The following is a 14,195-nucleotide window of genomic DNA, read 5'->3' as shown; positions in this document are numbered from 1 at the left end:
TTGAACCAAAGGCAACTGCCTCAACCTCTACCAAACCTAGAGTCATGATATATAGACCTCCTAAAATATGATCAGTAAGTTTGAGGGGTCGTCAATGTATTCGGTCATAGCAAAATACTTAAGGCTCAGATAAGTTATTAACCCAGGCAATGAGTTTTCTGACACTGCTATGACTGCAAACCAGATAATACGAGTTGCCTCGCCAAGATACAGGCCTGAAACAATAATGCCAGGTTCCATTTCTCAATAACAATCAATCATTACAGCCCTATTATTTTCTTTCCATTCCATTGTTATATGGTTCTGTTATTGCTTTGCCAACACAGTCTCTGAGAAATAGAGTATAACAGACAACACATCACCAGGACTCTCAAACTCTTAAAGAATATTATTAAAATACTATTTGGTCTGCAAGATTCACTTCTAAGCTCACAACCTGTGAAGTCAACTCCTAACAGTACTTATGTTTTCTTCTGTTAATTAATTTTCTAATTAAACACCAGTCTTCTTCTCCATAATATTTTTTTAGTCATATGTATGAAATTCTTGAAGTTATTAATGTGGATCTACCATCCTTAGAGAATAAGGAGGCATATTTATCATTCTTGGAAAATTCAAGGCTTAGATTTTGCTTTTTTATGAACATGAAAGAGAAAGAAGCCAACATGTCATGGTTGCAGACAATGTTTTCAAATGAATGCTACACCAGGTCGCCCCCCAAGACACGAGTAAGATTTCTCCACACAGTTATGTAGATTTTCCAGAAAGAAGCATTCATCATCACAGCCTATTTTAAGTTGATTTGTAAAGATCACGTCACTTGTTATCCTTATTGATAACTTAATACAGATTTTTTCCAAAAAAAGTATTTTCAACCATACAAAGACATTGTAACTGGTCAATCAAATACACAACACAAACTTCTAATCTGGAGACAGATGTACTACCATTACGGCATGGATGACAAAAAGAAGAATTTGAGACTTGGGTAAAATGAGAGAATGAAGACAGTATCGTGGCTGTAAATCCTATCGATGTTGTAAGACAAACTGCGAGAAGAGGAGCAATTGTATCTCGACTTCTTTGTACATACAATCAAGATTACTCATCTATAACAAAGACTACGAAATTAGGTGGGCAACGATAACACAAATCCCATATTGGGGGAATGATCCTTGAGACAAGAACTTCTATGGCTTTCGGTGTAACTCTAACTACAACATTGATATCCTCATTCACTACACTAATTGTCACACTAATTTTTGCCTCCTCATCCCTGTACTGCAAGCCTAGTAACCTATTAAACATTAAACATTAAACTTTTCTCTGCAACAATACCAAAAGGTCTACGAATTCAAAAATCTACAAATTCAAAAATGAACTTTCAGCTTACCCAAATAAAGATAATGATAACTCACTAACAATTTTTAAAATAAAAAATTAACAAAATACAAAAAATAAATTAGTGAGAAACATAAATTGTACCTTCGGCTCTAACCTCAAGAATTTTGAACTCGATTCCTTCGCCCTTCGACCTTACAAAATTCTGTTCCTACATATTTTCAAATAGATTAAAGAAATTACACATGCAATCTAAGAAATTACATATATACCCAAAAGGGTTTCGACCACATACCTTGGAGCACCAACTTTGACAACCTTATTTGAGAAAAAATAAAAATTTTTAGCAAAGAGATACCCTGTTCCTGCAAAAAATTGAGTTAATAGAAATGCATGTGAAAATAAAAAATGCATATACACCAACAAATCAATTTGAGAAATAACTTTAGAAAACCTTATTTCAGTAAACATGAAATTTTTTAGGCATTTCATCTAACAAATTAAGCTAACCCATTTAGAAAATTTGAGATTTGAGAAAAGTTTTAACTAACAAACCTAACAAATTTCAGCTAACCCATTTAGAAAATTTTGTTTCTTCAATGGGTTTGAGATCTTGCTTGAGAGACGATGAAGGTTGAGCAAAGCTAGCTTGACCTTCAGCAGAGAGACAATGAAAGAGCAGCTTGAGCTTCAGCAGAGAAAGAGACTATGAAAGAGAAATGAACTTTTTTTCTTTAATTATCTAAAAAGTCCTTAATTATATACATATCAGAAGCTTCCTATTATAAAATTTAAAAAAATAAAATAATTTACTTTTAGTGGCGACGTTGTTGCCACAAAATTAATTCAGAGGCGACATTTTATTAGTCGTCCCTAAAAAAATGGAGCGAAAATTTTATTATTAGTGAGAATTGAAATTTTTATTATAGTGACAATTATTAGAGGCGACAAAAATTATCCGACGCTAAAAGATAATGTATTGCAGCGATAATAAATGTTGCCACTAAATGCTATGTTTTTGTAGCAACATATTGACTCGCCACTAATTGTCCCCACTAAAAATCAGATTTCTTATAGTGGATGTATTATTTCTTATACATCAAATTAAACAATGTATAAGGAATAATACATGCATAACTAATACAAACATAACTAATACAAACATTACTAATGCAAGCATTATTAATACACTATATTCTGCATTGTTCTTATGCACTCTATCAAACGACCTCTAAGTGTGTTACTAATACTTACGTCAGATAGCGACTACATTACACTATGCACCATTTATAAATTGGTTATGTTACGTCTTGATTAGTGTAGGAATCGGAATTTTCACTAAAAAGAATTAAAGAAATAAAGCAAACACAAGAGAAGTCGAAGTAGTTGTAGCAAAGTCAGTAAGTTGACGAAGGCTATACAAATTTTCTTTTCAATTGAGTTGGTTAGAATTAAATATAAATTCTACTTCCCCCGTCCCATTTTACCTATCCCAAATTTTCTAATTTGATGTCCCATTTTACTTGTCCTATTTTACTTATTAAGATAAGACAATTTCTTTTTCCCTATTATACCCTTAATGTAATTGATTACTCCTTGTTATTAATATTTTTGAAAAATGTTGCAAAAAGTAGTACCATTAAAAATATAAATGGTGCTTTGGTATTAGTTATTCATTAATATTGGAACTAACAATTAAAAGGGGCAAAATGACAAAGTTACATTAACAATTATTGTTTTCTTAATAGTTGTGTCATCGCAATTTAAAACAAGTAAAATAAAACGGAGGAAGTAACATTTAATCTCTTTATACCATATAATTTTTTAATAAAGAGTGTGCATCGAATCACCTAAAGTGACTCCATCCATGAGCTGAAAGAAGTTAACATCTACTGTATCTACATGAAATAATAATTTTCTACCAAATCACCCCTTAACCCTATTTGTCTTCGCCCTTGATCTCTAACCCTGCGTGAACGCGTAATGTTTTCTTTTTTCCTTTCAAATGAAAGAGTGAAAAGTTTTGAAAATACAATTTTTATTACAGCCTCACTAAAAAGTCCATCCACGTGCCAACCTTTACACCCCACCCCCTTCCCTATCTCTCTTCAACATTCCCACACTTTCCTGTGTCTCCTCTTTTCCTCCTATACTCCTATATATATAAATCAGTTTATAGCCATCAGCATATTCATTCATATTCACTTATTCTCTTTATTATAGCACACTCACTTTCACAAATAAGTAACAACAAAGCACAAAAAAAGAAAAGAGAACAATTCTTTTTGTATATTCCATTTTGTTCAAATTTTAGTTCTTGAGGTAAAGTTTGAATCTTTATTATTGTTTTAATGATTTCTTGTGTTTTTCATGTGTTTTTGCAATTTGAGTTTCCAAAGAATATATTGGAAGCAGTCTTGTATCTCTGTGCTAGTTGTATGACCTGTGTACATTCTGCCCTCCGTGGACCCCACTTTGTGGGATTACTTGTTGAAAGAGTCTTGAAAATGCTTATTTTTCTTATGATCTATCAAATGTGGATTCTTTTTGTGTGTGTTTTCCCTCTGTGTTGAATGTTTTTCTTGGGATTTTGAGAGATTAAGCTATGCATAGTCCATTTTCAATTCTTGGTTATAAAGATTCTTGAATTTGCGGTAAAGTTTGAATCTTTATTGTTGTTTTAATGATTTCTTTGTGTTTTTGCAACTTGGGTTTTCAAAAATCTTGTTTTATTTTGTTTTTGTTGGAGTTGTTTCTTTTTCTTATGACCTATCAAATGTAGGTTTTTTTTTTTTTTTTTTTGTCTATGTTTTGAATGTGTTAAATAGGATTTTGATAGCGTGAAAGCTTCTTTATTGTTTGAATCTTTATTGTTCTTTTCATGGTTTCTTGTGTTTTAGCAATTTGGGGTTTCAAGAATCTATCGGAAGTACCCTCTCTACCTATGGTCTGTGTACATTCTACCCTCCCCAGACCCCACTTTGTATGTATGTATTATGTTGTTGTTGTTGAAGAATCTTGTGAAAATGGTCTTTTTATGTTTTGTTTTTGTGGGGTTGCTTCTTTTTCCCTATGATCTGTCAAATGTGGATTCTTTTCTGTTTTTTGCCTATGTTTTGAATGTGTTACTTGGGATTTTTGGAGATTGAGCTGAGTAAATTAGGAAATTCTATGATATTTGTTTTCTGTGATGCTTCTGACATAAAAATTGCCAATAGATTCAGATTTTGAGGGTTCTGCCCTATGGATTGTATATGCTTTTGCTTTATAGTGTTCATTTTTATGAGACAATTGAATCTCCCTTCGGAGATGTTCTTATGTTTGTGGAGAATCTGTATCTTCTTGCTTGACTCGTTCAAATATAAAAATGAAAAATATGAAGTGATTATAAATTTTCTTGAAGGATATCTTCTTGGTCAACATTTGTAAGAGAGTTGGTTCTTGCAAATGATACTATTAGATATTAAATGGTAGTATTAGTTTATTAGTTGTTTAGTACAGCTAATAATGTGGTGTACAAAAGTTATATTGGTTGACGTGCTTACATTTGTCATTTGATTATTATAATTTGAATGAATCAATTCTAAGTATACGTTACTATTGGCAGGATTTTAAGGTCTCGATAAGCTATTCAAGATTAGATTTTGAAACCGTATGGGGTTATCCTTTTCGTGCCAATTTGTCTCTCATAGTGATTCGGAAACTGGCCTTGATTCTGTAGTCGTGAAATCTATTGATTTTGGACATGATGAGCGGAAGACACCAGTACGTTCAGTTAGCTTCACGAGCCATGACACAGAACCAACTATATTGCAATCGGATGGCTCCGGGAGGATGTCAATAGAAAAAACCGTCAGTTTTAGGTCAACGGAAAGTGCATTGGAGTTCAGGAAAACTTCATTGGGAGAGAAGCACGAGTTTGGCGAGTTTCGTAGGTTGGGAAGCATGAATGGAGAGTCTCAAAAATCTCCTTTACCATATACTAGCAGCCCCAAACATGAGGCAGCGTTGAAGTTGCAGAAAGTGTACAAGAGCTTTAGGACTAGAAGAAAATTAGCAGACTCTGCCGTACTTATAGAGCAAAGTTGGTATATATATTTCTATGCCAAAAAGTCATTTCCTATCGATAAACTCTATCGATTTGAATCTTCCTGACGTATTTTCAAAAAATTGCAGGTGGAAGTTATTAGATTTTGCTGAACTCAAGCATAGTTCTATTTCATTTTTTGATCTCGATAAACATGAGACAGCAGTTTCTCGCTGGTCGAGGGCAAGAACTAGAGCAGCCAAGGTTGGCAAGGGCTTATCTAAGAATGGCAAAGCCCAGAAACTAGCTTTACAGCACTGGCTTGAAGCTGTAAGTTTAGATCTTTTTAATGGTACACCGAATTTGTGTTTTATGACAAATTTCAATTTTGCTAATATGGAAAAGGCTTTCTTGTGTAACAGATCGACCCACGACATCGTTATGGACACAACTTGCATTTCTACTATGTGCAATGGTTGCATTCTCAGAGCAAAGAGCCCTTCTTCTACTGGTACTTGTCTAGATAACTAATGATCCATTTTTAATGATAATACAACATGAAAGTTTCTGGGTTGCTAACTGTGTTTCTCAGAATCAGGTTGGATATTGGAGAAGGAAAAGAAGTGAATATTGTTGATAAGTGCCCTCGATGGAAACTTCAGCAGCAATGCATTAAGTACCTTGGTCCAGTAAGTCTTTAGTATGTTTATCAGTTTGTTGCCATTAGTATCGTTGCTAGTTGCACTTGGGGGAATTTAGAAAATTATTTACTTATCATCAGTTTCTTTCCTTTTTTACAACAGATGGAAAGAAAGGCTTATGAAGTTGAGGTGGAAGATAGGAAGCTCTTCTACAAGGAAGATGGGAAACTCCTTGACACGACTGATGAACCAAAAGGCACTAAGTGGATTTTCGTCCTCAGCACCTCAAAAACCTTATACGTTGGCAAGAAAACTAAAGGCACTTTTCAGCACTCTAGTTTCTTGGCTGGAGGAGCCACATTAGCTGCTGGGAGAATAGTTGCAGAACAAGGAGTATTGAAGGTATGCAAATTTATCTTCTTGTCACTTGCACACTTCCAGTTCGACTCATCTTGGCAGCTTATTCGTGATTACAATCTAACTCTTTTTTTATTCTTTACCCTGAGTTCTACAGGCTGTCTGGCCTCATAGTGGACATTATCGACCTACACCAGAAAACTTCCAGGACTTCATTTCATTTATGATGGAGAACAATGTCGACCTCAATTATGTTAAGCTTGAGTCTGATGAAGATGAAGAAAAATCGGTTGGCAAGAATAACCGTGTTTTCCTCAGAGGCGACTCTTCTGAGGACGACTTATACAAAGATGTTTTGGAGACAGAAGAGAATGATGTAGAAGAGTCAACTTCAGAGAAAAGAGACTTAAAAGTGCAAGAGCAGGCTGCCAATATACAACTTTCTGATTCAAAACCATCTCATAGCTTCAGTAGTAAATTGACTAATCTTAAAATTCCTCGCAATGATGATTTCTTGGAGAAATTAAAGAATGAAAGTGAAGCTGCTAAATCTATTTCCAACTCATTGGAATCGCCAAAAGACGGATATGAAACAGCAAGAGAAATGTTTCCTCTTGAAGAAGGTCAAATGGATTTAAAACAAAGCTCTTCCGTTGAAGAACTTGATGAAAATAAAGAAGAGATAATTCCAAACGATACGATCATCCAAAGGATAAATTCACACAAGGATCTTAAATCGTATCAGTTGGGAAAGCAACTGTCTTGCAGATGGAGCACAGGAGCTGGACCTCGAATCGGATGCTTGAGGGATTACCCATCAAAGCTGCAATCCCATGCTTTAGAACAAGTGAGCTTGTCCCCAAGAAGTGCTTCCCGTCTCAAGATGAGCTTCTCTTCGAGAGAATCAACAGCAATGAGCTGGACCCGAGTAATGCAGCATTCCTGTTCCCTCTCTCCTATTGGCAACAAAGCTCTTTATCTTGCGTCAGTAGCAAGTATTCCTCCTCCAACACATAAAGGACCCTAACTTTCAGTGACACATGAACTAGGATAAGTTTTTCATTAGTCTGTTCTTTTACTGTGAATAGACAAAATGACATAGGGATTCTTTCCTTATTCTTTCATAAGAATTTTTCCATAGCTTTTTTTTCCCCTATTCAACTGTACACAAATTTTGTTCATCCTAGTGGTAGATTGCAATATGCAAGTTGTAAAATTTTTGAGTTCCAATACTTATTTGTGCCTGGAAAAAAAAAATATGAGAAAAGGAAATCATTCATTCTTTATCTATGTAAACCTGCCAATTGGGTCGGGCCGGCCGTTCTGGCCTGGTTAACTCGATCCATTGAAAGGGACCGGCCCGGTGGGCTACCGATTTCCTGGGTCATTGGTATCGGGCTGGGCCATCTCGCATGGTCATCTCGGTGGATCGGCTTAGTTATAAATCAGATCAGGCCCATCGGTGACTTGGATCGGACTGGCCCGGTTAAGTAAAACTTTTTTTTTTTTTAAAAAAAATTTGGACCGTTGGCAGTTCAACGACCATTTTGGCTGATTTCCCCTAATTTTTTTTATTGTCAAAAATTTCCTATAAATATCCCGAATTCAAAATCATTTTTGTGAAAAATCTTATTCTCTCATTCTTTCTCAAATATTCTAATATCTCTGCTCAATTTTATTTTTTAATTTTGCAATTATAAAATCAAGTGGAAGTTTTCTAAAGTCGCAACTTTCGGATACTTTCAAAATTTGGTATTGTTGTTCAATCTCTAACTTTTAATTTTTAATTATTGAATATTTATTTTTATTATTTTTGTGTATTTTGAATATTTATTAGTTTAATTTGAAATATGGATAAATTAAGAAATATTGGTAAAAGTGTTAAAAAATTTATCTCGAAAGTAATAGTGGTAGTAAAAAACTAATTAGTGATAGTTTTGGTAGAGGTAGTTCAAGTACTAGATATACCCATGTGCCTCTGGTACCAACTAGTCAACCTTTGAGGATGAAATAGGTGTAGGTGCTCACAATATAATTATTTAGAAACTTAGGAAAATTATGGTATAGAAGAAGAGAATGAAGTAGACGCGGTTGATTTAAATGTAGATGATGAAAATATTGGTGAGACACCTGAAATCGGTAATGCTAAAGTTAGATTTGAATCGGTTAATCTTCCTCCCCGTCCTACTCATGCCCCTGTAAGATCTCATAGAAGAACTAGTATTGCATGAGAATTTTTTTTCAAAAATAGAAGGAGAAATTAAGGTCCAATGCAAAACTTATGAATTAGTATATGAGGATAAAATAGAAGGCAATAAAGGGGGTACGAGTTCGTTGATGAGACATTTAAGAGAAAAATACTCAGTAGAGCCAAGTCTTGCACAAGGTGGTGAGTTTGTTGGTGGGCGAATACAAAGTAGATTGAACCCAACCACCGGCCAATTAGTTAAGAATTATAATAAATGAAGGACTGGGAAGAAATAGTCAAAATGATAGCTGCGTGTTGTTTGCCTTTCTCTTTTGCTTCTCGGATGCTTTTATTCATTATATTCAAACAATTTCTAATCTCATGTTTACAGGTATTCCTAGAAGTACTTGTTAGTCATATTTTTAGACTCCATGCACAATATATTTATTATTTATCTGCATTATTAAAAAATATTACATGTAGAATTGCTTTAACTACTGATTTTGATCGTGCTGTTAATAAAAATGACAATTTAACAATTACTTGTCACTGGATAGATAGTAATTTTGTTATGCAAAAATGTATTCTAGCATTTTTATATGATGAAGATCGTAGACACATTGGAAAATTTATTTATGAATCTATTTCTAAAGTTGCCAAATATTATGATATGGAAAGAAAAATTTTATGTATATCTTTTAATATGCATCTAATAACAAGAGTGCTGTTGACTTGTTAAAAGTTGAACTTTCTCCATCGTTACCCAAAATATTTCATGTTAAGTGTGCTTGCCGTATATATAATTTAATCATAAGAGATAGTCTTGAATTTTTTGAGCTTTATATTGAAAAAGTCTGCCTTGCTGTTGGCTTTATTAAAGAAAATAATAAAAAAAATAGAATGAAAGAATTTAAAATTAAATGTGAATAAAATGGACTTAGACCGATATTTATGCCTGAAGAACGTGATACTAGATGAAATGTTACTTATAATTATTTACGAACTTGTCTTACTTATAATGACTTTTAATCAATATTCTGATTCTTCTCCCGAGTGTATGCTACATGATTCTGATTTGATTGCAATTGCTGATCTTGTTAAATTTTTAAAAAACTTTTATATAGTTACGGTTGAATTTTCTGGTGCTTATTATCCTACTATTTGTAATATTTTAGTTTATTTAGCTGATATTTCTTGTTTTCTTAAAGAATATAAGAATAAAGAAGATTACAAAGAAGCTATTACTGATACGATTGTTAAATTTAAAAATATTTTTATCTCCTTCTCTCAATTTACTTGATTGGTGCTATAATAAATTCATGTATGAAATATAATACTATATTCGAATTTAGTTCTAGTATTTATAATGGTTTAGAGATAAATCCTGAAGAAGAATTTTCTTTATTTACGGCTATAAGTGATGCGAACAGTTACATGAAAGCATTATATAACCATTATGCCAATTTACTTAATGAAGCCGTACCGACAAATATCACTCCAACTGTTGCTCCTCAAGCTCTCAAGGATCCATCATCTTTTAAAAGGCAGACACATATGTAACGCCCTAATTTTCTGGAATCGGAACGCCACACGGTTCTAATGATCTCGAAGGACCACAAACTAACCCTCTTCTGATATCTATACCTGAGAACTGCATAATACAATAAAATAAATACAGAAACTGGCAAAAACTTTCCATAAGGTTCAAACGTCTAAAATACTCAAAACTAAAAATGAAATACTAATACATCCGTCTGAAAAAGACTCTAACTATCTAAACTGTGGAGTTGATGGGACATGTCCCCCAACTAACTCCATCTACTGAAAATAAACCGAATCTAATAAAGTACTGAAATAAGAAACATCCTCGGGTGATGAGGACTCATTGCTACATCTACTGCTGCTGACTGAGTCTGGACTGCTAAGGGTACTCTGGATCTCGTGCTTCTGAACCTATGACGTCAAATAAAACACCATAGCACAAATACGTCAGTACGTTTGAATGTACTGAGTATGCAAATAGGGTAAAGCTGAATGCAAAGGCTTATGCATGAACACAACTTAACTGAATAATATGCAAGAGCTAGATTAACATATATAGAGAATCTATAACCACTTAACATACTGTGACTGAGCATACTGGGAATAAATCTAATAACTGCTACTGAATCTGAAACTGATACCCGTACTTATTAATACTGATAAACTGGATGACTGAATCTGCTAATAATGGATATCGACTGGCTGAATATGAGATCAAACTTGTTTAGCTGGATGACCTCTAGATCTTCTGATAATGATTAAGATTTACTAAGCTTGAGATCAGGCCTAAGTGACGGGTGATCTATGAAACTGATAATAAGAATACTCAACTGAATCTGAGACTGAAATCAACCCTACTTGACGGGTTATCTCAGTAAGTATTAATACTGAATAACTTTGTGTGAGACCAGGCCTATCTAACGGGTGGTCCATGAATCACTGGAACTATCTGAGTTCCTTATTGAGATAGATGACTGTATCTGACAGTTCTGATTTTTGAGTTCTACTCTGAACACTGATACTGAAACTGCAACTGTGGGAGTTCTCACTTAACCGACATGCCCCGAGTCTGAACTAGTGGGGTACAACTTGTAACCCCAGCTGGAAGGGTGTCAATACCGTGCCACGGGTAAAGACCTCTCTGGTCAAGCCTCTCCAATGGATGAGCCTAAGGCTATGTGGACTCTTGCAGGTAGTCAAGCCTTTATTTGATGGGTGAATTCTCATCCTGTGCTGGCTACGCAGTTCTGGAGTACAGGTATTGCTGCTAACAACTTCGTCTCTCTATCGGGGAAACCGCCATCTTACACTCGCTCGGTGCTAGTTCCTACTCCCAACTGAAAGACTCTGAACTGATCTTTAACTGAACTTAGACTAAGCTGAATATTGTTACTGATTATCTTACTTGACTGATCTGACTGAGTTCACTTGATTCCTTTAACTGATGGAATACATCTGAATTCTACTTTCTATCTGAATACTACAGAGTTCTGTAACTCACCGATCTTTACTGGAATCTGATCCGAATACTGAATACTACTGAGATTTGAACTGAGTACTGAGCTTGAATAGATTGAATACTGAGGTTTACTGAATTTTCTTAACGTCTGTACTGATTGAATTCTACTAATTATTGCACAACTGAGATTCTCTTGAACTGACTCGGCTCTAGGAACACAACTATATTTTTTGGGTACAAGTATCCCCAGGACTCGATGGAAGAAAATTGACAAATATGTCTTCTTGAATATATAACCAACATCCACATCATAACAATAATCTATCACATCAACATCATAACAGTAGTCTATCATTTGCAACATCATCAAGGAAGTATCACTTCAAGCACTTGGGAACATTCAACATGTAAATTGTATATAGAGGGCATGCTATTGTCTTATGAATTATTCAACAATGAAAATCCACATGAATAGGAAGCACATGCAACATACTATTCTTTATTCATCTTGGCATTACAACAAACACTAGACATGCATTACTTGTCACAAAGTTGAGGGTTTATACCTAATATGCCACAATGGTACTATTTTCTTCATATAAGCATTCTACCCAACATATGGGAGGCACACTTTGGTCATACAACAATTCATTACCCTAATTAACATGATTACATAATTCAACATGCTTCTTAAAGAGGCTTTGTCATGAATATCATATAATCAACACATACTAGGGTCAAATTTTGCATCTTTACAATCAAGACATGAATTAAAACTCAATATCAACATGAACTTCATCCTCAATTCACATATATCATAAAATCTCATGAAAATATAAACTTAAAAATTTTATAAAGGGTTCTTGAACTTCTTGGGTGGAAAGAACCTTAGTTTCTTGATTTGGAGAGTCTTGATGGAGGAATTCTTGAGTTCTTGAACCTTTGGGTTGAAATCCTAGGTCGTTCCTGAGAGAAAATTGAGAGAAAACCTTATAGTTTGGGTTGAATGAGGCCGAATCTTAAAAGAGATCTAATATTTCTTTAAGGTTCTTGAAGAAATCCTTAGGCTTGTTCTTGATTTTTCTTGTCTAGGGTTTAACCCTTTTGGGAGAGAATGTTCTTGTTCTTGAGGAGATGATCTTGAGAGAAAAACCTAATCTTGTGGTTGAGAGTGTATGAGAGAATTTTTGAGATGTTTAACTGAAGAAAAATAGGAGAAAGTTACGTCTCTTGAGTTTTATAAGTCGTGGAAGGTGAAGGAAAAGAACAAAATACCCTTACAAAACCACTTCCCAATTATTGAAAATCTTAGCTGACGACCAAGGCTGAAATGTCGTCAAATTTGTGATAAATCGTCACAAATGTCGTCACTTGGGAGTTAGTTTCTGCCTAAGGCTGACGACATTTGTGATAAGTCTTCACACTTGTGATAAGTTATCAGAAATATCATCACTGGGGGATAGATTCTGCCTAAAGCTGACAACATTTGGGATAAGTCGTCACACTTGTGATAAGTTATCAGCAATGTCGTCAGTCAGTTTTCAGGATGACATGTTGGAGTAAAATGGGCATAACTCTTTGCTCCGATATCGGATTTGGGAAAAATTAATATTGTTGGAAAGATAATTCAAAGATATTTCATTTGACATATAGTATATCCTCTAATTCTATATATACAAGGATTTATGATCGATTGAAGTTGACCCAAGTTTTGACGCTTATAAAAAACTTGAACGATAGGAAAACTTTCAACTTGTCTTTGAGTTAGGGAACCTCTATGATCTTAATTCATGATTAAATATATTCTCACACTGCATAATTGATTAACACACTAAATTTACATAGGATTCAAGGCTTTTAGAATATCTATGCATATGAATGACGAATTTTTATTCTAGTCCAAAATGTGGGGTGTTACAACATAGTAGTTATCCTGATTACTGTTTTGATTTAAATGTTTGGGACAGAGTGCAACCTTCATCACACAGAGCACATTCTAGGGAAAAGCTTAAGTATTATCTTTGACAGCCGATAGAGGATCGTAGAGTAAGGATCAATGCGATGGATTGGTGGAAGAAGAATGAAAGATAATATCCTGTGCTTTCAAGATTAGTTAGAGATATATTAAATGTTTCAATGTCAACCGTTGCATCGGAGAGCGCTTTTAGTCAGGGACGATAATAACTTGGAGACAACCAACATTCATTGGAAGGCAATGCTATGAATGTTTTAATTTACCTTAGAGATTGAATTAGATTGGAACGAAGAAATCAAGGAATGGAGGTGGAGCCGGCAGACGAACAAAATCTTGAAGAAATTATGACTTCAAGGGAGAACTCAGCACAATATGCATAGTTTTGCCCCCATTGATTTTGACTTTCCCACGGCAGTTCCCATTAATATTAACATGCATGAGTTGAAAAAAATGATGCAAAATTTGTAGATTTCTCAATCATGTAACTTATAAGTTTTGGATCATTAATCAATAAAATACAAGATTCATTAACTCCTTACATATTTTTTTCATTTAAATTAAATGTCTAATTTGAATTAAATACTTTTAATATATTACTATCAAACTTTACACAAAGTCATAAACATAACAAATATATATATATATATATATATATATATATATAT

At 34.1% G+C, this 14,195-nt stretch overlaps 1 protein-coding gene across 1 annotated transcript; it reads left to right on the top strand.

Moving 5' to 3' along the window:
- The first annotated feature begins 3,469 nt into the window (after nucleotides 1-3,469).
- On the top strand, nucleotides 3,470-7,598 carry LOC107848327 (IQ domain-containing protein IQM2). Its single transcript, XM_016693069.2, has 7 exons — nucleotides 3,470-3,663; nucleotides 4,949-5,429; nucleotides 5,518-5,698; nucleotides 5,791-5,879; nucleotides 5,967-6,057; nucleotides 6,172-6,411; nucleotides 6,524-7,598. Exons 2-7 carry the CDS (start codon nucleotides 4,996-4,998, stop codon nucleotides 7,391-7,393), a joined length of 1,905 nt encoding a protein of 634 aa, XP_016548555.1. The 5' UTR covers nucleotides 3,470-3,663; nucleotides 4,949-4,995; the 3' UTR covers nucleotides 7,394-7,598.
- Nucleotides 7,599-14,195: the final 6,597 nt, after the last annotated feature.

The sequence above is a fragment of the Capsicum annuum genome, chromosome 1 (genome assembly GCF_002878395.1).
Source record: "Capsicum annuum cultivar UCD-10X-F1 chromosome 1, UCD10Xv1.1, whole genome shotgun sequence".
Lineage (NCBI taxonomy): Eukaryota > Viridiplantae > Streptophyta > Magnoliopsida > Solanales > Solanaceae > Capsicum > Capsicum annuum.
Note: the sequence above shows the minus strand (reverse complement) of the source record. Positions and strands in the feature narration are given on the sequence as shown.